Source organism: Neofelis nebulosa, chromosome 8, assembly GCF_028018385.1.
Source record: "Neofelis nebulosa isolate mNeoNeb1 chromosome 8, mNeoNeb1.pri, whole genome shotgun sequence".
Taxonomy (NCBI): domain Eukaryota; kingdom Metazoa; phylum Chordata; class Mammalia; order Carnivora; family Felidae; genus Neofelis; species Neofelis nebulosa.
The window spans coordinates 100,457,166-100,482,400 of NC_080789.1; the positions used below are offsets into that span (position 1 = coordinate 100,457,166).

The 25,235-nt window shown below is 37.6% G+C and overlaps 1 protein-coding gene across 2 annotated transcripts; it reads left to right on the top strand.

Moving 5' to 3' along the window:
- The first annotated feature begins 404 nt into the window (after window positions 1-404).
- On the top strand, window positions 405-24,371 carry CLEC6A (C-type lectin domain containing 6A). 2 transcript variants are annotated; one of them, XM_058743799.1, is made up of 6 exons: window positions 405-3,604; window positions 4,338-4,430; window positions 5,890-5,991; window positions 11,593-11,744; window positions 22,673-22,788; window positions 24,163-24,371. In XM_058743799.1, exons 1-6 carry the CDS (start codon window positions 3,574-3,576, stop codon window positions 24,305-24,307), a joined length of 639 nt encoding a protein of 212 aa, XP_058599782.1. In that variant the 5' UTR covers window positions 405-3,573; the 3' UTR covers window positions 24,308-24,371. The 2 variants fall into 2 exon arrangements, with proteins under 2 accessions (XP_058599782.1, XP_058599783.1); XM_058743800.1 differs by lacking the exon at window positions 4,338-4,430.
- Window positions 24,372-25,235: the final 864 nt, after the last annotated feature.

Here is a 25,235-nt window from a genome sequence, read left to right on the forward strand (position 1 = left end):
CATCTATCAATGGGCAGTTGGGCTGCTTCCATAATGTGGCTATTGTAAACAATGCTGCAGTAAGCATAGGGGTGCGTATATCCCTTCAAATTAGTGTTTTTGTTTTCTTTGGCTAAATACTTTGTGGTGGAATTACTGGATCATATGATATTTCTGAGTTTATTTATTTATTTTTTTTTAATTTTTTTTTCAACGTTTTTTATTTATTTTTGGGACAGAGAGAGACAGAGCATGAACGGGGAAGGGGCAGAGAGAGAGGGAGACACACAGAATTGGAAACAGGCTCCAGGCTCCGAGCCATCAGCCCAGAGCCTGACGCGGGGCTCGAACTCACAGACCGCGAGATCGTGACCTGGCTGAAGTCGGACGCTTAACCGACTGCGCCACCCAGGCGCCCCTCTGAGTTTAAAATTATTGAGGAACTGGCATACTTTTTTCCACAGTGGCTGTAGGAATTTACATTTCCACCAACAGTGCATGAGTGTTCCTTTTTCTCCACATTCTCATCAACGCTTGTTATTTCTTGTCTCGTCGAGTCCAGCCATTCTGAGAGGTGTAAGGTGGTATCTCATTGTGGTGTTGATTTGCATTTCCCTGATGATGAGTAATGTTGAACATCTTTTGATGTGTCTGTTGGCCAAGGGAAATTAATTTTCAATAAAAAGATGCAATTTTGGGGGTGCCTGGGTAGCTCAGTTGGTTAAGCGTCTGACTATTTCGGCTCAAAAATTAAAAAAAAATTTTTTTTAAGTATATAATTTGAGGTGCCTGAATGGCTTGGTTGGTTGAGCATCCTACTTTGGCTTGGGTCATGATCCCGCAGTTTGAGAGTTCAAGCCCCACATCCAGCTTACTGCTTGCTGTCAGCTCTGAGCCCAATTCGGATCCTCTGTTCCTCTTTGTCTCTGCCCCCCTCCCTTGCTTGCACTCTCTCAAAAATAAATAAGCCTTTAAAAAAATAAAAAGTATGCAATTTTTGTTACTGCATTTATGAAAAAATTCATTTTTTAATTTTTTAAAGTTTATTTATTTTGAGAGAGAGAGAGAGAGCACGCATGTGAGTAGGGGAGAGGCAGAGAGAGAGGGAAAGAGAGGGAGACAGAGAATCCCCAGCAACTGACAATGCAGAGCCTGCAGGGCTTGAACTCATGAACAGTGAGATCATCACTTGAACTGAGAACAGTAAGATCATCACCTGAGCTGAAACCAAGAGTCCGATGCTTAATTGGCTGAGCCATCCAGGCGCCCCTATGAAAAAATTCTTTAAGTGGATCTGAAGTTTTCATCAGAACTTCAAATGGGTTAGTGGCCCAGAAGAGTTTCATCATTGTTTATCTGGTTGATTTCAACTTCCCAACATCTTATCTTCACGACTACAGTCCTCTGATAAGGGCTAAAGAAAAACAAAATCATTGAAGGTTACACAAATAAACTGTTCTCCTTCTGGTAATGGGGAACTATTTTGTTGTAGACCAACCCTTGTAACAACAACACCAATAACAACACTAGCAAGAGGAAGTTGGTTTCAAAGCATTGGGGAGCTATCATGGCACTGAAGATTTGAGGCACATGAAGGTAACAACATAACCATGAACATGATGGATCCATGTTTATGGATCCATGAACGGTGATCAGCCATTCTTCCTCTAATTTCTTGGAATTAGGTAATCCCTAGAATCTTGATGTAATCCCAAAGGATCATCTGAAGAATGACTTATATGAAATTTCTTATCATCCAGTGGTATTATAGGAAACAACAATAATAATCTCTTAAATTGAAAATAATGAGATGCTCTATATTTTGTATTGTGAGTCTGTAGACCAAAAATATCTTAAACACATTTGTGTGGGAAAATATCGGAGTCTAAATATCTCTTAGAAGGTAGTGCTTGCCTCCACCTATTGATTAAGTTGTCTTTATCTAAATTCTTAAACAGGAGAATCAAACTGGGTCTGCTTAGTTCAATCATGGACAGTAATTTTCAAAAGGGCAACACAGTGCTGTTTTCTTAAAAGCATTTGTTTCAAATTGCTGATTCACTCCTGATGTCCCCTTCAAAAGAGTTCAGGTCAAAAGGACAATATGCATTTTGACTCTAATAGTATGTGATTTTATTTTCAATCCATACAAGTTATTATCTTTTCCATTGCTAGTTTTTGCATGACTCCCTTATTAGACTCAAATATCCCATATTTGTCTGTACATCTGACCTGAACCTACAAGTCTCCTTTTGATCTAATCTCCCATTCTCCCTATTAATTTTTCATTTTGTTTTTTGTTTTGATCCTGTTTGCCTTTGCTCATATCATCTCAGCGCTCTATTCAAAGTCTTGCTACTGTAATCTAGAAATGTATAAGGAATGAAAAGAACAAAAGAAAATGGAGCACAGGGTTGCCAGTGGTCAAGAGCAGAAAGTAACTTAGGGAGCACATACCGGAGATGGGCAATGAGCAAATAGGTCTTTAAACTGATTTTCCTACATATAAAGTTTACAAATTTTCTTTGGACCATCTCATACCTTGGGTTTGTGTTTCTTTATCTCTGAGGGGAACTGGAGGCAGATGCATATGTTTTATAACCACTTCTCCTTTCCCTCTTACGACTTGTTGTATCTCTCTAACCAACCCCAGGGAGAATTTCCTGGGCTTTTACTACTGTTCTCAATATCTATTTTATCATTCACTGTAACTATGCCATCACTTTAAAAGCTTGTTGAGTACAGTATGCACCTATTCATATTAGGATTTTTTTTTTTTTGTATTCAAGACTTCCCACTTGAGAATGTGGAGATATTTGTGATATTAATAAAGAGAAAGGTCTACATTCTAGAGACTGTATGTTTTGAAGGATCCCCAAGCTCCTGAGTAATTAGAAGAAATTAATGAAGGCTGTCTTTGATGTTATACCACTTCAAGCTCCCCCTTACCTACTCAGGGAGATAATAAAAGATGACTAACCTATGCCCAATATTGGTCTTGATGCAATAAGAATGTTTCATCGCTTTGCAGATAGATTCCAGAATCTTCCATTTTGCAGTCATATTCCTGAGCAATGTCTGTAGATCTTTATGTAATTTCTATATTAACCCTTATTACTGAAGCCATATCTAGTCAATCAGACTTTTGCTTACTTCTAAGACCCTCTTCAATACATGGATTAAAATTTACATAGAATCAAATTTGGCTTGGGAGCACTTAAATTAAGGCCTACAAATAAATTTCTTTTAGGGCATATGAAATTTTCTATTTTGCACACCAGAATAGGAATCAGAAATCTTATGTCAGGAATTGACACATAATCTGAAATTCATGTCAAAGTTCCAATGAGCAGTTTGGGATATGTTTCTCAATTTCCTCTTATTTCTCCTAGTATTTTTAAAATAACTTGAAACTTATCCAAACCACAACTTCTTCTTCAAGATACAGTTTTTACCAGAAGTCCCTTAGCCTCATAAGAGTGTTTAGCAGTTTGTCTCTGAGCTCTGACCTCTTTGACTGAAGCAGAGCTCTGGTGACATCTTCAGAGCAAGTGGTGAAAAAGAGCCTCCTGAATCTTCTGAATACAGAAGATAATGGTACGAGAAGGGCAACCTCAAGATAGAGGTGAGCATTCCTTTTCTCAGTTCCAGAGAGGAAGGCAGAAGTATATGATGAGATGATAAAGGTCATTTGGAAACAAGGGGTAGACCACAGATTGATGGGACCAAGATTGGGCCACTGTAGTAAGAGTGATGGGAAGTTGAAAGAAAGAATAATTCCTCAGAGCCAGAAGCACTTCAAAAAGTAAGAAACCAAATATTAATACAGTGGTATGGGAAGAGGGAGGTAAAGTGATGTTTTCAGCAAGACAGAGACTCAATGGATTAGCATAATATTTAAGAAGAAAGAATAAGGAAATGGGAATTATGGTTGGCTGAGGGTGAGTTTTGCCCAGATCGTTTAGGACTACAGAGCCACTATTTGCTTATTTATTCTGAAAGAGTCCTTCCCGCCTCCCCGCCCTTAATTTTTAGAGAGAGCATGAGTAGGGGGAGAGGGAAAGAGGGAGAGAGGGAGAGACAGAGAGAGAGAGAGAGAGAGAGAGAGAGAGAGAATCCCAATGCAGGGCTCAATCCCATGACCCTGGAATCATGACCTGAGCCAAAGTCAAGAGTCCAACACTCAACTGACCGAGCCACCCAGGAACCCCTATTCTGAGGGAGTTTCTAGGCTCTCTCTTGTTTTAGTTTTTAATTACTCTGAGATTCTTCATCTGGTTTCTTCATTGCTCTAAGCTTCCTAAAAATTTTCACTTCCTGGCTTCTTGATAACTGCTTTTGTCTTGCTGGTCTGACAGAGAAAGCAGTATGGCGGTCCCAAGTAAGATTCTGGTCTGTTGCTGTGATTTCCATAGCACTCCTCAGTGCTTGTTTCATTGTGAGCTGTGTGGGTAAGTTCTTCACTCAGGTGCCACTTCCCTTGATTCCTTTTCCTATCATGTTCTATAAAGATTTCCTAGGGTATGTGTTTTTTTTTTTTTTTTTTTTTTTTTAAATCTCATTAATATGTTAGCTCTTACTTGGAATACCATATTTGATTTCTCCTCCTCCTCCTTCCTTCCCTCCTCTTTTTCCATCTTTTGATAATTGACTCTGCTTCCGGATCTACTTTACCTGGTTTTATTAACACGTTCCCCACTATGGCCTCACATATGAATGTGTGTTAGTTGTAGACATCCTTTAAGACACATCATCCACTACCGGGTTCCCTAGTGATCACTGTTCTCTGGGCAAAAAGTCCTCTATTTTGAGACTTCAACTATAATTACTTTTATAATCATAGCATAGATTAGGCTCTTTGATTTTCATATGGGAGTCTTTCCCAGTATGAGACGAAAAAGTTTTCAAATGCAATCTTGAAGATATAAGGGAATGAAGTTTTGTTTTCCTTGTTCAATTTACTTCCAAGTAAATATTTCAAGTTCATTTTGTGAGAAGTTTCAAAGATCTTTTTGCTCTTTAAGCTACAATTTGGTCCTCTTTTCATTGATAACGTAATTAAAAATAATATTGAATAGTTTGGGAGGGAGTGAAAGTGACTACCTATGTCAAATGGGCCATGTTTGAAATTCCTTCTGAGATGTAAACCAATCTCACAGACTTTGTTAAAACACGGTTATCACCTAAGTTAAAATCTGCTTTACTTTTCATGGTCAAGTGCAAAAGAGAAGGAGGTTTAAAAATAGTTATTTCATTAAAGGAAGCAGATATTCAGGACCCAAGGTAGAAAGTCTTGACTGTATTGAGCTTCAGTAGTAGAAGGGCAAGAAAAAGTAAGTGAAGAGTCATGGCAGAACCTGAGAGAGAACAGGTCTTATGCTTAAGGCACACACCCTTGAGCATAAAAGTGAATGTTTATCTGAGACATTTAAAATGTCTAAATGTTAAAAGTTCCCCTTGGTTGTTATTTACCCCATACGTTTATCTGTAGCTACCAACAGTCAGAAGTTTTAGAAAATATTAAAATAACCTGCAAGCTTGCTTCAGGATTATTAACATTACGGAGAAACAGACAGCCAGTGAGTCAGAAAATATCTATTGATAACTCTGTGACCATCACTGTTCCAGGTGTTTGCGATCGATTGATGTGGAAAACAGATCAAATCTCTGCCTAAGAATATAGAACTTAAATTCCAGTGGGGAAAGAACCAAAAAATAAATGGGCAGGCATATAAACAAACAAAATTAATGAATACAAACAAGTCGTAATTCAGCATAGTGTTTATGAGCTTGCCTAGAGAGAAGAGATTGGTGGGGGTTGGAAGCAAGCCAGCTTGGCAAGAGATACAGAGCATAACTCTCTATAATAAAAACAAATGATGAATACTAATCCTTCTGCTTCCTTCACAGTGACTTACCATCTTACATATGGCAAAACTGGCCAAAGGCTGTCTGAACTACACACACACCACTCAGGTTTAACCTGCTTCAGTGAAGGGACAAGCATGAGAGGTAAGGTGTTGCAATGCCTAACCAGACTTTCTCTTTTCTCAGAGAGAGGTCAAGGTCAAGTTCAACATTGGTTTATTCCATTTTTTTTTTTTAAATAAAGTCTCTGCTTTAAGATATCTCTAAATTTACATGTTCATATCAGGCTGTAGATTCATCCTCAAAACAATTTTTCCTCCAGACTGCTTGATCTCAATAAATGCTACCAACACATACCATGTACTTTGCTCAAGCTAACACTGGAAGTTATTCATAACAGTTCTCATTTCACATTAACCTCATCCTTATCAAATGGATAAAATCATCATTTTTATCTAAAGTTCTCAGTAATAGCCATCTGCATGCCAAGCATCAGCTTTATTACTGGTCAGTGTGAATCCTGGAACATGGCTCAGGATGAGATTGCCCTCACTGTAAAATATAGTCCTGGTAACTTCCTAGGTGAAGAGCTGGGGCAGTTGAATTCAGAATCATAATTTGCCCCACACTATATCTAGTGAAGAAAGTCAAAAAAAGGTAAAGTACATGTTTGTAGTAGTCTTTATGGCCTTACTCTTTCCAAGAAAAAAAAAAAGTCCAAGTAGATTTCAGACTCTTGCTACTTCAAGAACTAAATAATCCAATCCTCGGCGGCTATGCGGAAACCTATGAGGCATAAAAAGAGGGCAGATGTTTCTTTGTATTTCTATGAGATGTTGGAATTTTCCCTTTTATGTTATTTGGTAACAATATGGTACATGGGGTGGTTAGGGAGGATTTTCTTTACTCTCCCTGACTTCTGGTTCTCTTGTCACCTTGGGGTTCTTTTGTCAACCAATTGTGGAGCTGGCCCTTCTGAGGAGGAAGACAATTCTATCAGGAGGTAGGCACTCCAACAACTGGAGTTTTAAAGAATGCCTTCTTGGAAGCAGCCATGGGTGCTTTACCCTTTGCCTTCAGAATGTTCTGAAATGAACGAGACAGAGATGGATATTAATGAAATGAACCCTACATTTGCAGAAGAGACTGCAAATTTACTCCTTAAAAATACCCAACCTGGTATTATTTATGGCCAACTAAGCTCATCAATACAACTAATTCAAGTTACACGATTTGAGCTTACATGATAAAATTATTTTACTTAATACCATATCAGCAAATAAAAGGGCTCGAATGTTAACAATATCTTTTCAAATTCTTATTACAATGAAGAGTAAAAGTCTAAACACAAAATTTTCATTTCAATTACAGTTAAGAAATAATTGATAGTCTCAGTGTGTCTTCTCCAATTTGTTTCCCCCTGAGTCCCAGTCACAGTGTTGAGATGTTCAGATGCCCGGATAAAGTTTCTTCAGTAGGGCTGAGCTCTACTTAGACCTGTAGTTTTCAAATTCAGGTCCCAACAAGGATTTTGAAAAACTACATACCCTCTTATACAATTTATTTTGACATTAAATTTTTTTTTTACCAACTTGTAGAAATGAAGGGTTTAAGTTCTAAAATATAAGTATTGGGGTGCCTGGGTGGCTCAGTGGGTTGAGCGTCCAACTATGGCTCAAGTCATGATCTCGTGGTTTGGGAGTTCGAGCCCCGCGTTAGGCTCTGTGCTGACAGCTCAGAGCCTGGAGCCTGCTCTGGATTCTGTCTCCCTTTCTCTCTGCCCCTCTCCTGCTCACACTCTGTCTCTGTCTCTCTCAAAAAGAAATAAACATTAAAAAAAATAAAAATAAAATATTGTAAGTATTGACATTTAAAACACAAAACTCTTGCAACTCCTTTCAAAATCTCCCTGCTGGTGTTGAAATACTACCATCATTCATTAAAAAAAAAAGTATGTATTCGTTAACAGTTGGATGTTTTACATTATTCTTTTTCCCTCTTCAACTAATGTTTACATCACACTTCCTTGATTTTCTAAAATATGTACTATATGTCTGATATTTTCATTTCCTGAGGGCCATTAGGCTTTACATGTTATAAAATTTCTTCCAGATTGACTTATCATTACGTATCATTGACTTATCCACATTATGAGGATACAATATTCAACACATCACATTTGTTACAAATTTTGACAAATTATTACCAATAAAATAAAACTATTAGAAACTCACCTCTCTCTCTTTTTTAATTTAGCTTAGAGAGGGAGAAAGAGCACGAGCTGGGGAGAGGGGCAGGGGAAGAGAGAGAGAATTGCAAGCGAGCCCCAAGGTGGGGCTTGATATCACAACCCTGGGATCATGACCTGAGCTGAAATCAAGAGTCAGATACTTAACCAACTGAGTCACCCAGGTGCCCCCAGCTCATCTCTCTCTCTCTCTCTCTCTCTTTGTGTGTTTTGTTTTGTTTTGTTTTGTTTTGTTTTGTTTTGTTTTTAGAGAGAGGGCGCAATTGAGCAAGGGGCAGGGAGAGAGAGTGAATCTCATGAAGGGCAGAAAGAGACACAGAGAGAGAGATGGGCTCACCCAGAGCGGGGCTCGAGCTTACCCGAAGCACACAACTCATTTCTTAATGAGTTCAAAAAAAATCTTTTAACGACTTAAAAAAAAATACAATCACTCGGGTGCCTGGATGGCTTAGTTGGTTGCATGTCTGACTTTAGCTCAGGTCATGATCTAGCAGTTTGTGAGTTCGAGCCTGGCACCTGGCTCACTGCTGTCAGTGCAGAGCCAGCTTTAAATCCTCTGTTCCCCTCTCTCTCTGCCCCTCCATCCGTCTCTCTCTCTCTCTCTCTCTCTCTCATAAATAAACATTAAAAAAATTTAGAAAAAACAATCAGTTGTATCCTAATATTACTAGAATGAGATAGAATTCAACATCAGTGGAGAGACGGGAACCCTCTTGCACTGTTGGTGGGAATGCAAATTGGTGCAGCCGCTCTGGAAAGCAGTGTGGAGGTTCCTCAGAAAATTAAAAATAGACCTACCCTATGACCCAGCAATAGCACTGCTAGGAATTTATCCAAGGGATACAGGAGTACTGATGCATAGGGGCACTTGTACCCCAATGTTTATAGCAGCACTCTCAACAATCGCCAAATTATGGAAAGAGCCTAAATGTCCATCAACTGATGAATGGATAAAGAAATTGTGGTTTATATACACAATGGAATACTACGTGGCAATGAGAAAGAATGAAATATGGCCTTTTGTAGCAACGTGGATGGAACTGGAGAGTTTGATGCTAAGTGAAATAAGCCATACAGAGAAAGACAGATACCATATGGTCTCACTCTTATGTGGATCCTGAGAAACGTAACAGAAACCCATGGGGGAGGGGAAGGGAAAAAAAAAAAAAAGAGGTTAGAGTGGGAGAGAGCCAAAGCATAAGAGACTGTTAAAAACTGAGAACAAACTGAGGGTTGATGGGGGGTGGGAGGGAGGGCAGGGTGGGTGATGGGTATTGAGGAGGGCACCTTTTGGGATGAGCACTGGGTGTTGTATGGGAACCAATTTGACAGTAAATTTCATATATTAAAAAAAAATAAAATAAAAAAAAAAAAAAAAAGAATTCAACATCAGTTCTGTTCCTATTTTTCAATTTAGTGACACATACCAATAAATCTTACTTATATAAATAAGTAGGAATAGAAGGTGATTTGTTAGAATATCACCAGTTTTTTTTTTTTTTTTTTTTTAAACATTTTTAATTTATTTTTGGGACAGAGAGAGACAGAGCATGAACGGGGGAGGGGCAGAGAGAGAGGGAGACACAGAATCGGAAACAGGCTCCAGGCTCCGAGCCATCGGCCCAGAGCCTGACGCGGGGCTCGAACTCACAGACCGCGAGATCGTGACCTGGCTGAAGTCGGACGCTTAACCGACTGCGCCACCCAGGCGCCCCTAGAATATCACCAGTTTTTAAACTTCTTAAAAGTTATTTGCCAAAAATCATCCAGTTTTCTGTTATCAAAAATTATTTTAATGGTGTGTTAACTGAGCATTGATTAGATTATTCTTCAGTGTTGTTGAGAGTAAAGAATAATAAATGGGTTAATTTGCAAAAGGTTGTTATTTCTTAGTAGTCATTTGCTTTCTCAATTTCAAGGTAGTACACTAGAAAAGGTTTTAGTAACTCTTGTCAAATGACTTCTAATTACACCTGCTTTTTAATAGGTACCTTAATAGGTACTGTTTTTTAGTGAAAGAACTTGATCAGTCCATTATTCTCAGAGCAATTGGGAACACAAAATATTATTAATGTTAGTGTACCTTTTTGACAAGTGCTTCTATTCATCAATATTCTTGTCAACCCCAGAGCTAGAGATTCAGCACATTCATCATATGCAAAATGTTTGCCGTATATAATTTAGTTGACCAAGACGGTACTGACCATCAAAACAGTCAGGCAAATCAGACTTTTTAAATTGAAATAATAACGTTAATACATGCTTTGAGGAGTGCTGTGAAAAGCAGTCTTTAAAATTTTTTTTTTTTTTTTTTTTTCAACGTTTTTTATTTATTTTTGGACAGAGAGAGACACAGCATGAACGGGGGAGGGGCAGAGAGAGAGGGAGACACAGAATCGGAAACAGGCTCCAGGCTCCGAGCCATCAGCCCAGAGCCTGACGCGGGGCTCGAACTCACGGACCGCGAGATCGTGACCTGGCTGAAGTCGGACGCTTAACCGACTGCGCCACCCAGGCGCCCCGAAAAGCAGTCTTTAATAATGAACAGAATACAGGGGCGCCTGGGTGGCACAGTTGGTTAAGCATCTGACTCTTGATTTCGGTCGTGATCCCACAGTTTATGGGTTTGAGCCCCATGTGGAGTTCTGTGCTGGCAGTGTGGAGCCTGCTTGGGATTATCTCTCTCTCCCTCTCTCTCTGTCCCTCCCCTGCTTGCTCTCTGTCTCTCAAAATAAATAAATAAACTTTAAAAAAACTAATGAACAGAATACATACTTGAGATAGATTTCTACAAGTGGCTAATATTAAAATGATAGAGACGTGGCCTATTTCATCCAACTTATAGTATTATAAAAGATAAAAAAGCCTGTACATTGTTTGTCATCACTTAATGATGTAATAACATACAAAATAAATAAAATAGACCTATATGCAACACAGATGAATCTTAGCAATGTGGATCAAAAAATTAAGCCCGAGAAGACCAGATATATTAAAATAGCTTTAAAAACACTCAAACCTCAACAAATCTAAATGACTTGTTATTTATTTATATATATGTATATATATACACACATATATATGTATCTTATATATGTATGTATACCTATCTGCTCTAATTATTCACCTGCGCAGGTCATTTGAAATCCTGAGAGACCTTGATGTTTCTAATGTATAAAGGATTTGAAGGACAGGGAAAAACAATGATAATAGCTTTTTTTTTTTTTTTTTTTTTTTTTTTTTGGCAAGAAATCCAGAGCAATTATGCAGGTAAACTTTAGGGCTTAAATATTGTGGGCTTAATGCTAAACAATGTTTATTTAAAAGCAGATCTATGGCTCCAAGCTATATAATTCAGGGAAACAGTAAATACGTGAAATAAGAAACCCATCTCTAGAAAAGAAATGCAGATTCTTGGAATTTTATGTGTATGAAACATACCTCTTTAATCTTATTCGTGCCGTCTCGCGCTCATTCTTCTCTTTCATGCAACACAGGGAATGTCTGGGCATGTTGCCCATGTGCTTGGAAGTCATTTGGTTCCAGCTGCTACTTCATTTCTACTGAGCAGAATTTTTGGTCAAAGAGTGAACAGAACTGTGTTGCAATGGGTGCTCACTTGGTGGTGATCAACACAGAAGCAGAGCAGGTACTTGTGTTTATTTTTCATTAAATTGTTTTTAATTGTGGAAGAAAATACGGATGTTACCATCTGAACTGGTTTTAAATGTAGAGTTCAGTAGTGTTACCCATATTCATATTGTTGCAAAAAGATCTATCTCTAAAACTTTTTCATCATGCAAAAGTGAAACTCTATACCCTTTTAACCGCAACTTCCATTGCCCCCCCCACCTCCAGTCCCCGGTAACCCCCCTTCTATCGAACTTCAATGAGTTTGACTCCTTTGGACACCTCGTATAAGTTGAACCACACAGTGTTTGATTTTTTGTGACTGCCTTATTTCATGTAACATAATGTCCTCAAAGTTCATTCACGTTGTAGCAGTAACAGAACTCTCTTCCTTTTTAAGGCTGACTAATATTCCATTATGCATATACCGCGTATCATTTATCCATTCAAGTGTTGATGGACATCTGGGATGCTTTTACCTCTTGGCTATTGTGACTAATGCTGCAGTGAACATGGGTGTGCAAATGTTTCCATGAGTCTTGCTTTCAGTAACTTTGCATATATACCCAGAAGTTGGATTTCTGGATCATATAGTAATTCTAATTTTAACTTATTTGAAGAAACTGCACTGTTTTACATTGTGTCTGTACTATTTTACACTCCCACAAAGAATGCACAAGGATCCCAATTTCTCCACATTCTTGATAGCACCTGCTATTTTCTTCTCTTTTTTATTAAAAAGAATTTTTTTTAAATGTTGATTTATTTTTGAGAGACAGAGACATAGAGCACAAGTCAGGAAGGGGCAGAGAGAGAGAGAGCAAGAAGGAGACACAGAATCCAAAGCAGGCTCCAGGCTTTGAGCTGTCAGCACAGAGCCCAATGGGGGGCTCGAACTCACCAACCATGAGATCATGAGCTGAGCTGAAGTTGGCTGCCTAACTGACTGAGCCACCCAGGTGCCCCTCTTCTCTCTTTTATTTTGATAGTGGCCGTCCTAATGGGTGTGAGAGTATATATTCCATTATGGTTTTGATTTTCACTTCTCTAATGGTTAGCAATAGTAAGAATCTGTCATGTACCCTCGTGCACTGTTGGTGGTAATGCAAACTGATGCAGCCTCTGGGGAAAACAGTATGGAGGTTCCTCAAAAATTAAAAATAGAATCACCATATGATCCAGCAATTGCACTATTGGATATTTACGTGAAGAATATGAAAATGCTCATTTGAAAGGATATATGCACCCCTATGTTTACTGCAGCATTATTTACAATAACCAAGATATAGAAACAGCCCAAATGTCCATAGATAGATGAATGGATAAAGAAGATGTGGTATAGATATGTGTGTGTGTGTGTGTGTGTGTGTGTGTGTGTGTGTGTGTGTGTATCTCAATACATACATACATACATATGTATACATACACCATGGAATATTATTCAGCCATAAAAAAGAATGAAATCTTGCCATTTGCAACAACATGGATGGGGCTAGAGTATTATAATGCTAAGTGAAATAAGTCCATCAGAGAAAGACAAATTTCACTCATATGTGGACTTTAAGAAAAGCAAAACAAATGAACATTGGGGAAGGGAAAGAAAAGGAGAGAGGGAAGCGAACCATGAGAGACTTTTAACTCTAGAGAACAAACTGAGGGTTGGTGGAGGGAGGGGGGTGGAAAATAGGTTAAATGGGTGGTGGGTATTAGGGAGGGCGCTTGTGATGAGTACTGAGTGTTGTATGTCAGTGATGAATCACTAAATTCTACACCTGAAACAAGTTTTACTGTATGTATCAACTAATTAGAATTTAAATAAAAACTTGGAATTAAAAAAAATTGTGTCTCCTTTGATTTCTTTAAAAATGGTGTGTAATTTTCAAATTATAAGATTTCCACTTTCTTTGCTAAGTTTATTCCTAAGTATTTTGTTCTTTCGATGCTACCGTAAGTGAGGTGGCTTTCTTAATTTGCTTTTTATATTGCTTATTGTTATTGCATAGACACGCAACTGGTTTTTGTATGTATAGTCTGCATCCTCCAACTTTCCTGAGTTTGTGTATTAGTTCCAACGGCGGTTTTCCAGCTTTAAAGAGATATAATTGTCATATAGAATTGTATGAGCTTAAGGTGTGCAATGTGAGGACGATGTATGTATGTGTTGCACAATGATTCCCTCAAAAGGTTAGTTAACACATCCATCAATTTACGTAATTACCATTTGTTTTTGTGGTTGGAATATTTAAGTCCTATTCTCTTCTCAGCTTTGTAGTATCCAGCACAGTATTGTTAACTATAGTCACCGTGCTGAACATTACAGTTCCAGAACTTGGATTCATCTTGTAACTAGAAGCTGGAACTTTATGATCACCATCTTCCCATATCCCCCGCACTCCAGCACCTGAACCACTGTTATGCTCTATTTCTCCCATCCAAGTACTAACCAGGCCCGACCCTGCTTAGCTTCCGAGATCAGATGAGATCCGGCGCGTTCAGGGTAGTATGGCCGTAGACTGTTATAGTCTATTTCTATACGTGGCTTTTTAATTGAAATGAAATAAATGTAATTTAATTAATTTACTTTTTCTTTGAGTACAGTTGACACGCACTGTCACATTGGTTTCGGGTGTCAACAAACATAGTGATTTAACAAGTTTATATGTCATGCTATGTCGGCACAAGGGTAGCTACCGTCTTTCACCCGACAATAGTGTTGCGATACCTGTGATTATATTCCTTATGCTGAGCCTTTTATCCCTGTGATTTATTCATTCTGTAAGTTTGGCTTTTTTTAGAATTCACGCGTGAGTAAGATCATACTGTACTTGTTTCTTCCTCACTTATTTCGCTTAGCTTAGTGCCCTTAACATCCATCCATGTTGTCACAAAGGGCAGTATCTCCTTCATTTTTATGGCTGAGTCATGTTACGCTGTATATTTCCCACACTTTCTTTATTCATTCATCCATTTATAGACTCTTAGGTTGTTTTCATGTCCGGGTTTGGTAATTAACGCCGCAATAAAGATGGGGTTGCAGCTATGTCTTGAAAATAGTGGTTTCATTTCCTCTGGAAATCCCCAGAAGAGGGATTGCCGGATCATATGGAAGTTTTATTTTCAATCTTTTGAGGAACTTCCGTATTGCTTTCCCTATCGGCTGTGCCAGTTTACATTCTCATCAACAGGGCACATAGGTGTCCTTTTCTCCACATTCTTGATGGCATTTATTATCTTTCGATATTAACATTTATTTTCTTTCGTATCTTTTGAGATTAGTCATCCTAACAGGTATAAGGTGATATCTCCTTGTGGTTTTGATTTACATTTTCTTAACAATTAGTGATATTGAACATCTTTCCATACCTAGTGGCCAGTTGTATGTCTTCTTTGAAAAAATATCTATTTGGGGCGCTGGGGTGACTCAGTCGGTTAAGCCTCCGACTTGGCTCAGGTCATGATTTCACAGGTTTCTAAGTTGAAGCCCTGCCTTGGGCTCTGTGCTGACAGCTCGGAGCCTGGAGCCTGCTTCAGATTCTGTGTCTCTCTGCCCTCCCCTGCTCATGCTCTGTCTGCCTGTCTGTCTCTCTCTCTCTCTCAAAAATAAGTGAACATTAAGAAAAAAATTGGAAAAAAAGAAAAAATGTCTATTCAGGCCCTTTGCCCATTTTTTTTTTCAACGTTTTTTATTTATTTTTGGGACTGAGAGAGACAGAGCATGAACGGGGGAGGGGCAGAGAGAGAGGGAGACACAGAATCGGAAACAGGCTCCAGGCTCCGAGCCATCAGCCCAGAGCCCGACGCGGGGCTCGAACTCAGGGACCGCGAGATCGTGACCTGGCTGAAGTCGGACGCTTAACCGACTGCGCCACCCAGGCGCTCCCCTTTGCCCATTTTTAATTGGATTTAAATTATTTAATTTAATTTTGTTGTTGAGTTGTGTAAGTTCGTTATATAGTTTGGATATTAACCTTATCTGTAGCTGGTTTGCCAAAATTTTTTCCCATTCCATAGGTTGCCTTTTCATCTCGTTGATCGTTTTTGTTTTGTTTTGTTTTGTTTTGTTACTGTGCAGAACTTCTAAATTTGGTGTAGTCCCACTTCAATTTTGTCTATGCTTCTGGTGTCATATCCAAAAATTCATCGTCAAGACCAATGTCAAGGAGGTTTTCTTCTACATTTCTTTTTCTAGAAGTTTGTTTCAGGTCTTGCATATGTTTTCAGTCCATTTTGAGTTGATTTTTGTAAGTGGAATAACATAATGGTCCAATTTTATTCTTTTGCAAGTGATTATCCAGTTTTTCCAATACCATTTATTTATTTATTTATTTATTTTTTTTTTTTAACGTTTATTTTATTTTTGAGACAGAGAGAGACAGAGCATGAACGGGGAAGGGGCAGAGAGAGAGGGAGACACAGAATCGGAAGCAGGCTCCAGGCTCCGAGCCATCAGCCCAGAGCCCGACGCGGGGCTCGAACTCACGGACCATGAGATCGTGACCTGAGCCGAAGTCGGACGCTTAACCGACTGAGCCACCCAGGCGCCCCCCAATACCATTTATTGAAGAGACTATCTTTTGAGTATTTTTGGCTCCCTTGTCATATATTAGTTTATTGTATGTGCATAGGTTTATTTTTGGACTCTATTCTGTTCCACTGGTCTATGTTCCTGTTTTTATGCCAATACGATAATGTTGTGATTACTATAGATTTGTAATATAGTTCAAAATTAGGATGTGTGATGATTCCACCTTTATTCTTTCTCAAGATTTCTTTAAAGTATTTGGGGTGTTTTATGGTTCTATATCAATTTTAGGATTGTTTTTTCTGTTTCGGTGAAAAATGCTATAGGTATTTAATAGGTAGAGATTAATTACATTAAATCTACAGATGGCTTTGGGTAATCTGGGCATATTAACAATATTAGGTCTTCCAATCCATGAACATGGGATATGTTTCCATTTATTTGTGTCTTTCCCAATTTCTTTCATCAATGTATTATAGTTTTCAGTGTACAGATTTTTAATCTCCTTGGATAAATTTATTCTTAAGTATTTTATTATTAGTATTATGTATAGTATTTATTATGCTATTGTAATGGGATTGCTTTTTAATTTCCTTTCCAGGTAGTTCATTGTTAAAAACACAACTGATTTTTGTATTCTACAACTTACTGAATTTGTTTGTTAATTCTAATAATTTCTTGGTGGAATTGTAAGATTTTCTATATATAAGATTATATATATATTATATATATATATAAGATTATATATAAGATTATATATTATATATATAAGATTATATATAAGATTATATATATATTATATATATATAAGATTATATATAAGATTATATATATATTATATATATATAAGATTATATATAAGATTATATATATATATTATATATATATAAGATTATATATAAGATTATATATATATATTATATATATATAAGATTATATATAAGATTATATATATATTATATATATATATAAGATTATATATAAGCATCTGCAAACAGAATTTCACTTCTTCCTTTATAATTTGGATGTCTTTTATTTCCCTTTCCTTTCTTCCTCCCTCCCTCCCTTCCTTTCTTCCTTTCTTCTTTCTCTCTCTCTTTTCTTTTCTTTCTTCCTTTCTTCCTTTCTCTCTTTCCCTCTTTCTTTTCTTTCTTTCTTTCTTTCTTTCTTTCTTTCTTTCTTTCTTTCTTTCTTTCTTTCTTTCTTTCTTTCTTTCTTTCTTTCTTTCTTTCTTTCTTCATAATTAACTCTGGCTGGGACTCCCAGCACTATGTTGAATAGAAGGGGTGAGAGTGGGCATCCTTGTTTTCTTCCTGATCTTAGATAAAAAGTCTCAACCTTCCACCACTGACTATGATGTTAGATGTGGGCTTGTTGTATATATGGCCTTTATTATACTGAGGAACATTCTTTCTATACCCAATTTGTTATGAGTTTTGTTTGTTTGTTTTTTGTTTTTGTTTGTTTGTTTGTTTTATGGCAGGATGTTGAATTTTGTAAAATGATTCTTGGCATCTAGTGAGATGATCATATAATTTTTATCTTTCATTCTATTAATATGGTGTGTCACATTTATTCATTTGAATATGTTGAACCATCCTTGCATCCCAGAGGTAGAGCCCACTCAATCATGGTGTCTAATCCTTTTATGTATGTATGTATGTATGTATGTATTTATGTATATGTATTTATATACTTATGTATTTATTAATTTACAGTGAGTGGGGGAGGGGGCAGAGGGAGAGAGAGAGAGAGAATCTTAAGCAGGCTCCATGGTCAGTGTGGAGCCTGACACAAAGCTTGATCTCATGATCCTAGGATCATGACCTGAGCTGAAATCAAGAGTCAGACACTGAACTGACTGAGCCACCCAGGTGCCCATCCTTTTAAAGTGCTGTTGTGTTTGGTTTGCTAGTATTTTCTTGAGAATTTTTGTATCTATATTTATTAGGGACATTGGCCTGTTATTTTCTTTTCTTGTGGAATCCTTGTCCGGCTTTGTATCAGGATAATGCTGATCTCATAAAACAAATTTTGGAGTATTTCCTTGTCTTCAATTTTTTGGAAAGGGTTCAAGAAGGATTGGTATTCATTCTTCTGTTAAGGTCTGTTAAAATTCACCAGTAAAACTATCTGGTCCTGGGCTTTTCTGTGTTCTGAGGTTTTTAATTATTTTTCAGTCTCCTTACTCATTATTGGTATTTTAAGATTTTCTATTTTTTCATGATTCAGTCTTTGTAGGTTATATATTTTTAGGAATCTTTTTGTTTATTCTAGATAATCTAATTTTTGACATATAATCATTCATAGTATTCTCATGATCCTTTGTATTTCTGTGGTATCAATTGTAATGTCCCCTCTTTCATTCTTGATTTTATTTATTTGAATCCTCTCACTTTTTTTAGTCTATCCAAAGGTTTGTCCATTTTATCTTAAAAAAAAAAACCCAGCTCTTGATTTCATTTGTATTTTATGGTCTCTATTTCAGTTATTTCTGCTTTGATCTTCATTATTTCCTTCCTTCTAAGCTCAAATGAGCTTAGTTTTTTTCTCTTTTTCTAAGTATTTGAGGTGTAAAGTTAGGTTGTTGTTTTGTTTTGTTTTGTTTTTTAGTGATCTTTCTTTTTTTTTAGTGTAGATGTGTTCCTAAAGTTTCTAAGTGGTATAATAGCAATTTTAGACGAGTAATATCTTTTTTAGAGGGTGAGGAAGGAAAATAAAGAAAATAAGAGAAAGAAAGCAATTTGAATGCAATTTCTCTTTTCTTTTAGGGCTTTCTGAACATCTTAAGAACAATTATTTTGAATTCTTTGTTAGGTAATTCCTGGTCTCCACTTCCCTGGAACTATACTAGGGACTTACTCTATCTCTTTGGTGGAAACTTTTTCCACAAATTTGTGATTCCTGTACTTTGCCTAGGTGTCTGCACATTTAAATAAGCAAAAATCTCTTATCCAGACTTTATGGGTTGATGTAACTTAGGGAAGACTTTCACCTCTGGGTAGAGACACACTGGAGTGTGATGTGACCTAGGTCTAGTGGGGCAGGGCACCAAGGATGGGGGCTTGTGAAAGCACAGGGTCTAGGGGTAAGGAAGTTTCTTTGGCCCAGATCACTAGGCTACACAGCAGACAGCTCTGTGGTCCTTAGAGAGCACTGTGGGAGGTCCACAGAGGGTACAAGGACTCATGGTGTCTCAGTGGTAGTTTCAAGTCCAGTGGGGATTAGGGCAAGCAGTGGTAGTGACTGGAGCTGATTGTATGCACAAACTTTGCTGTGAGGGCCAGCTGCATTTGCCTATGTTGTGGCAGGGACTAGTTGTAACACACATAGTGGTGGGAGCCAAGGCAGGAGGTCAGTCCCAGCACTCCCACTCAAGCAAGGCAAAAACTAGTCCCTCCAGCACCCCCCTTGAAAAGCCAGAGCATTGGGCATATTTCCTTCCCATGAGAGAAGCTGCGGGCTGGCTGTTTTCTCCTGATTGCTTTGTAGTCTGCCCATGAAGTGGTGGGTAAATTCAACAAACTTTCATACCCACTTTGATGCAGCTCTGCTTGGCTTCGCACTTGCCTTGGGCCCTGCAATGTCTTGACTGGTTTCTTGAGTTCTCATAAAGGCAAGTTGGTCTGTATATTGTTAACTTTGGTGTCTACCTGGGGGAATGAAGACCTGGGGTTTCCTATTCCACCGTCTTGCTAATGTCAGTGGAGCAGGTACATTTTTCAAAAGACATTTTTCATTTTGTAAAAGTAAATATTTATTTATTTTACATAGTAAACTATCAATCTTTCTTTATTTTCAACATTCACAATAGAATGATGAAATCCGTATGGTCCTTCCATTTTCTTTCTGCTGAATGAATGAATGAATGAATGGAACATGTGTAATGAAATCTGGTTCCACATAATTCTCTGTATTAAGACTTTCCCAAGCAAATAATTAACAATTTCTGTTTCAAAATTCTGTTTTTCCCCATACTCAGATTCTCAAAGGAGTGTCAAAATTTAATCATACAATCAACAAGCATTTTGATTTGTTTGGTGAAATGGCAATCATCTGGAAGGTCAATATTTTTAAGGGCGAATCATCTCTAAAACAAAAAAAATAGCAAATTATCAGATCTGATTGATAAATAGAAACATGCTAAATGTAATATAATAAGTAATAAGTATTATATGTTCCAGGAAAATTTTGTAAAAAATGTTTATAAAGCTCACCTTAATATTCAGAATTTCGCTTGCTTTTCTACCAGACATATATATAGTTCTCAGCTGACAAAATGAAAAATTTCAATGTAGTAAGACTCAATCTAACTTTTACTTTAAATATGCATGCATGTTAATTGTAAGGCATTGGCTAGTAGATATAAACATCTCAAAAGCATCCTCTATATTTGAGGAATGTCTGTTTTGACAATGTTAATTTATATTATAGTGAAACAAAAGTAAATGTCCACATAGAATATTGCAAGCAGCATTCTCAGTATTTAATAAAGCTCAGGAGAAAATATTGCCAAATTTATTTTAACATTTTTCAGAATCTATTATAAAGCACTCTGTTTTCTATAAAGTTCCATAGCATATTTTTGTACACAAAACAAAGGAATATTTCTTTGTATGTATAGCAAAATTCAGAGCCCTTAAAGAAAAGAGAAATTGCATTCAAATTGCTTTCTTTTTCTTATTTTCTTTGTTCCTTCCTCACTCTCTGAAAAAGATATTATTCATCTAAAATTGCTATTATACTATTTAGAAACTTCAGGAACACATAAATTACGCTTCAAAAAGTATTGAGTTCAGGGGTGCCTGGGTGACTCAGTCAGTTAAGTGGCCAAGAAGAGCTCAGGTCATGATCTCACGATTCATGAGTTTGAGCCCCGCATTGGGCTCTGTGCTGACAGCTTGGAGCTGGGAGCCTGCCTCAGATTCTGTTTCCCTCTCTCTCTGTCCCTCCCCCACTCATGTTCTGTCTCTCTCTCTCAAAAATAAATAAACAGTAAAAAATAAATAAATAAATAAATAAATAAATAAATAAAAGTACTGAGTTTATTTGAAAGCATCATATTCAGTTTGGCTCTCAGTAAACGAAACTGTGTCTTCATTAGATACTAATTTTGACAGAGCACGGACTTGCATACATTGGATGTTGTGATAAAGTAAGTTCAAGTAAGAGGTGTTTGCTTTCAATAATAAAGTGATATGGAATTAAAGTACAATATGTATATCTTCTGGATAAGTGATTTAGACCATTATGGGTTTTTTTTTTTTTGTCTTTTTAGAAGTCTTTAGAATTAATATTTTAAAAATTACTCCTTTTATCTGGTACTTAGTCTATTCACTGGAATAGAGGCATAGAAAACATTCTGCTAAGATTAATACATTCATACAATATATGGCTAAGCTGAAACGAAAAGTTCGAATATCTGCGAGATAGTGGCATTTGCAATTGTGAGTTGTTTTCAATGGAGGAAACTGCTAAGGTTGTTTTAGCAAAAACCCAAGGAAAACCAGTCTTGGGCAACGAGTGCCAACCTATTTTATAACAGTTAGTTAACAATCCTAGCTCTTTGCAAAAGGATGCCATTTTATTTTATTATTTGTTATTTAAAAAAAAATTTTTTTTTTAATGTTTATTTATTTTTGAGACAGACAGAGACAGAGCATGAATGGGGGAGGGGCAGAGAGAGAGGGAGACACAGAATCGGAAGCAGGCTCCAGGGTCTGAGCCATCAGCCCAGAGCCTGACGCCGGGCTTGAACTCACCTACCGCGAGATCATGACCTGAGCTGAAGTCGGACGCTTAACCGACTGAGCCACCCAGGCTCCCCTTTTATTATTTTTTAAAGTTTATTTGTTTATTTTGAGAGGGAGAGAGTCAGAGCCAGCAGGTGAGGGGCAGAGAGAGAGAGACAATCCCAAGAGAAACCTAATGGGGATTCTCGCTCTTCCTCTTTTTGCCCCTCTTCCACTCGCATGCACTCTCTCTGTTAAAATCACGACTCTTAAAACCCAGTCAGCACTCCTTTATGTTTAACTTTTACAGATAATTTCCCACTTCCTAGAGAAGTACTTCTTAGGAGAATAGGGAAATGTAAAATTTGATAACCCAAATGTGATTTCACTGGTAAACAATCAGAAATGAGATGAAACACCTCTGAACTTATAAAATTAAAAAATGATTAAAAGTACAAAAACTGACATGTAATTTTAAAAGAATTCTGTCTCTTGGTTAAAAAAAAAAAAAAGAATAAATTCTGCCTGAGATGGGTGGGTTAGGAGTCGTCCCCTCCTGTGATCTTGTTGGTGTTTTGGCTTGTTTTCTTGGCCAATGTGCTGTTGTGTGACTGTTCATCATGCCTCACATTTTCTTTTCGCTTTAGAGTTATAGGAAATTGCAGTCTATGACTCCTTCTTTTCTTCATGCAGAATTTCCTTGTCCAGCAACTGAATGAATCATTGTCTTATTTTCTGGGACTCTCAGATACACAAGGGAATGACAATTGGCAATGGATTGATCAGACACCTTACAAGGAAAATGTCAGGTGAGCGCCGAATCAGATTAATGACCCACAGGGCCTTGTTTAGGTAGAAAAGTTAGGGGAATTCTGTTCGTAGCGATCACTAGTGCTAATATTTACAATTGTAACAATGATAACAGATTCTAACAGTAAGCTCTTACTAAGTACATGTATTATATCACTTAAACTTCATGAAAGCTTATTTTTTTGAACTCATCTTATGGGTTAAAAAATTGAATAACTTGCTCAATGTCAATGAACTAGTAAGATGAAAAACTAGGTCTCAATTTCATGTCGACCTAACTCCAAAGATAGTGACGCTCTCAGCCATTACATTTTACTGCCTCTAAACACATGTAGACACTTCAATCAAATTTTTCTCTAGTTAATACGATTTAAAATATCCAGGGAAGAACTATGTTCAGTTCTGATGGGATAATAATATAATAATACTATTTATTTGTGGCTTAAAAATCCATTTAATTGTACATTGTCTCATTTGATTTTCACACAATCTCGTGATCCATTTGGAGACCTTATTGTGATTCCCATTTTTTTTAAATTTTGAAGTTTATTTATTTATTTTCAGAGAGAGAGAGAGAACAAATAGGGGAGGGTCAGAGACAGAGAGGAGGGAGTGAGAATCCCAAGCAGGTTCTGTGCTGCCAGCTTAGAGCCCGATGTGGGCTCAATCCCACAAACGATGAGATCTTGACCTAAGCCAAAGTTGAACGCTCAACTGACTGAGTCACCAAGTTGCCCTTGATTCCTATTTTTAATAGATGAAGAATCTAATACCTGGGAGAGTAAGTTACTTCTCTAAGATCAAAGTAAGCCAGCAATAAAATCCAGTTTCTTCATTCCAAAAATAAGGTCCTACCCACACCCTCACCTCCTACCACAGACTGCATTCCTTGGAAGCAGGGTAACTTCTTATATTCAGACTCATTCTCCCTGACACTTGTTTAGTGTTGATCCATGAGAATAGAGAAACTAACTTAGGAACGTGATAAGAGTACACAAACTTTAAGAGTACACAAGTGATAAGGCAGCCCCTTTATTACAGGCCACTAAGAGAGGAACTTTTTTAATAACTTAGGTTGGGATAAGGGCTCTGAATAGATGAGAAAAGTGAAGATCAGAATCTGGGGCGGGGGGTGGGGAGGTCCAAGGACACTCTATTGCATACAAATGTTGCCAGGGGAGTGACAGAGGAACAAGAGTAAAGGTATGTATCCACACTTGAGGTTTTTGAGGAGGGCAATATGAGAAGAGGAGAGCAATCATTGGGATGTTCTGTCCCTCTGAACCTCATTGTTCAACCCTGACCCTACATACTTTCCAATCAATCGCAATGCATTCATTGAAGAAGACTTTTGCCTTTTTGTTTCCCTTTAGGTTATGGCACCAGAATGAGCCCAATTTTTCTGCAGAAGAATGTGCTTCAATAGTTTTCTGGGAAAACAGAGGATGGGGCTGGAATGATGTTTTCTGTGATACTAAGAGAAACTCAATATGTGAGATGAAGAAGATTTATCTCTGAATGGAACTTTATTCACTGACACCTTTAAAGTTAAGACCTATCATAAAATGATAATTTCCTCTTACGCTTATGTATAATCTTTGTCACAGAGGTTCGTGGAAGTATTCAGATACCCTTCTGCCTTCAATCATCCCTCTTCTAGTTTCCTCTTTTTCACTAATGATAAGATGAACTCTTCCTTCGTTTTCTCTTTAGTTGGTTCTTCATTCTTTCCTTTCTTCATATTTCTTTTTGCAAACACTCCTTGTGCCAGAGACTGTACTATTTTGTCTGTTAGAAGACTCATAAGGAAGTAACTTTTGAAAATTATGAATTTCTTTCACCAAAATGCCACTTAAAAGCCCTTTTGGCCAAGATGGTGACTGGGACTGCAGTCATTGGAATCCCTGGCAAGAGCTGAAGGATTTGCTTCCTAGAAAGTTCACTCACATGGCAATTTCATATTGGCTATTGGTAGAAAGCCTCAGTGCCTCACCACAGGGATCTATCTCTCCTTGGGGTTATTTGAGTGTCCTCACAATATGTTGGCTGGCTTCCACCAGAGCAAGTAATCCAAGAGAGCAACTGAGAGCAGCAATGTCTTTTGTGATCTAGCTTCAAAAGCCAAACACCATAATTCCATTGATCACACAGACCAAACCTGATATAATAAAGAAGAGGGCTGGGGCACGTGGGTGGCTCAGTCGGTTGAGTGTCCAACTGGCTCAGATCATGATCTCACGGGTCGTGAGTTCAGGCCCCACCTTGGGCTCTGTGCTGATAGCTCGGAGCCTGGCGCCTGCTTCAGATTCTGTGTCTCCCCCTCTCTCTGTCCCTCCCCTACTCATGCTCTGTCTCTGTCTCTCTCTCCAAAATAAATAAACATTAAAAAAATTTTTTTTAAATAAATAAGAGGACTATCCAAAGGTATGAACACCAGAAGGTGAGA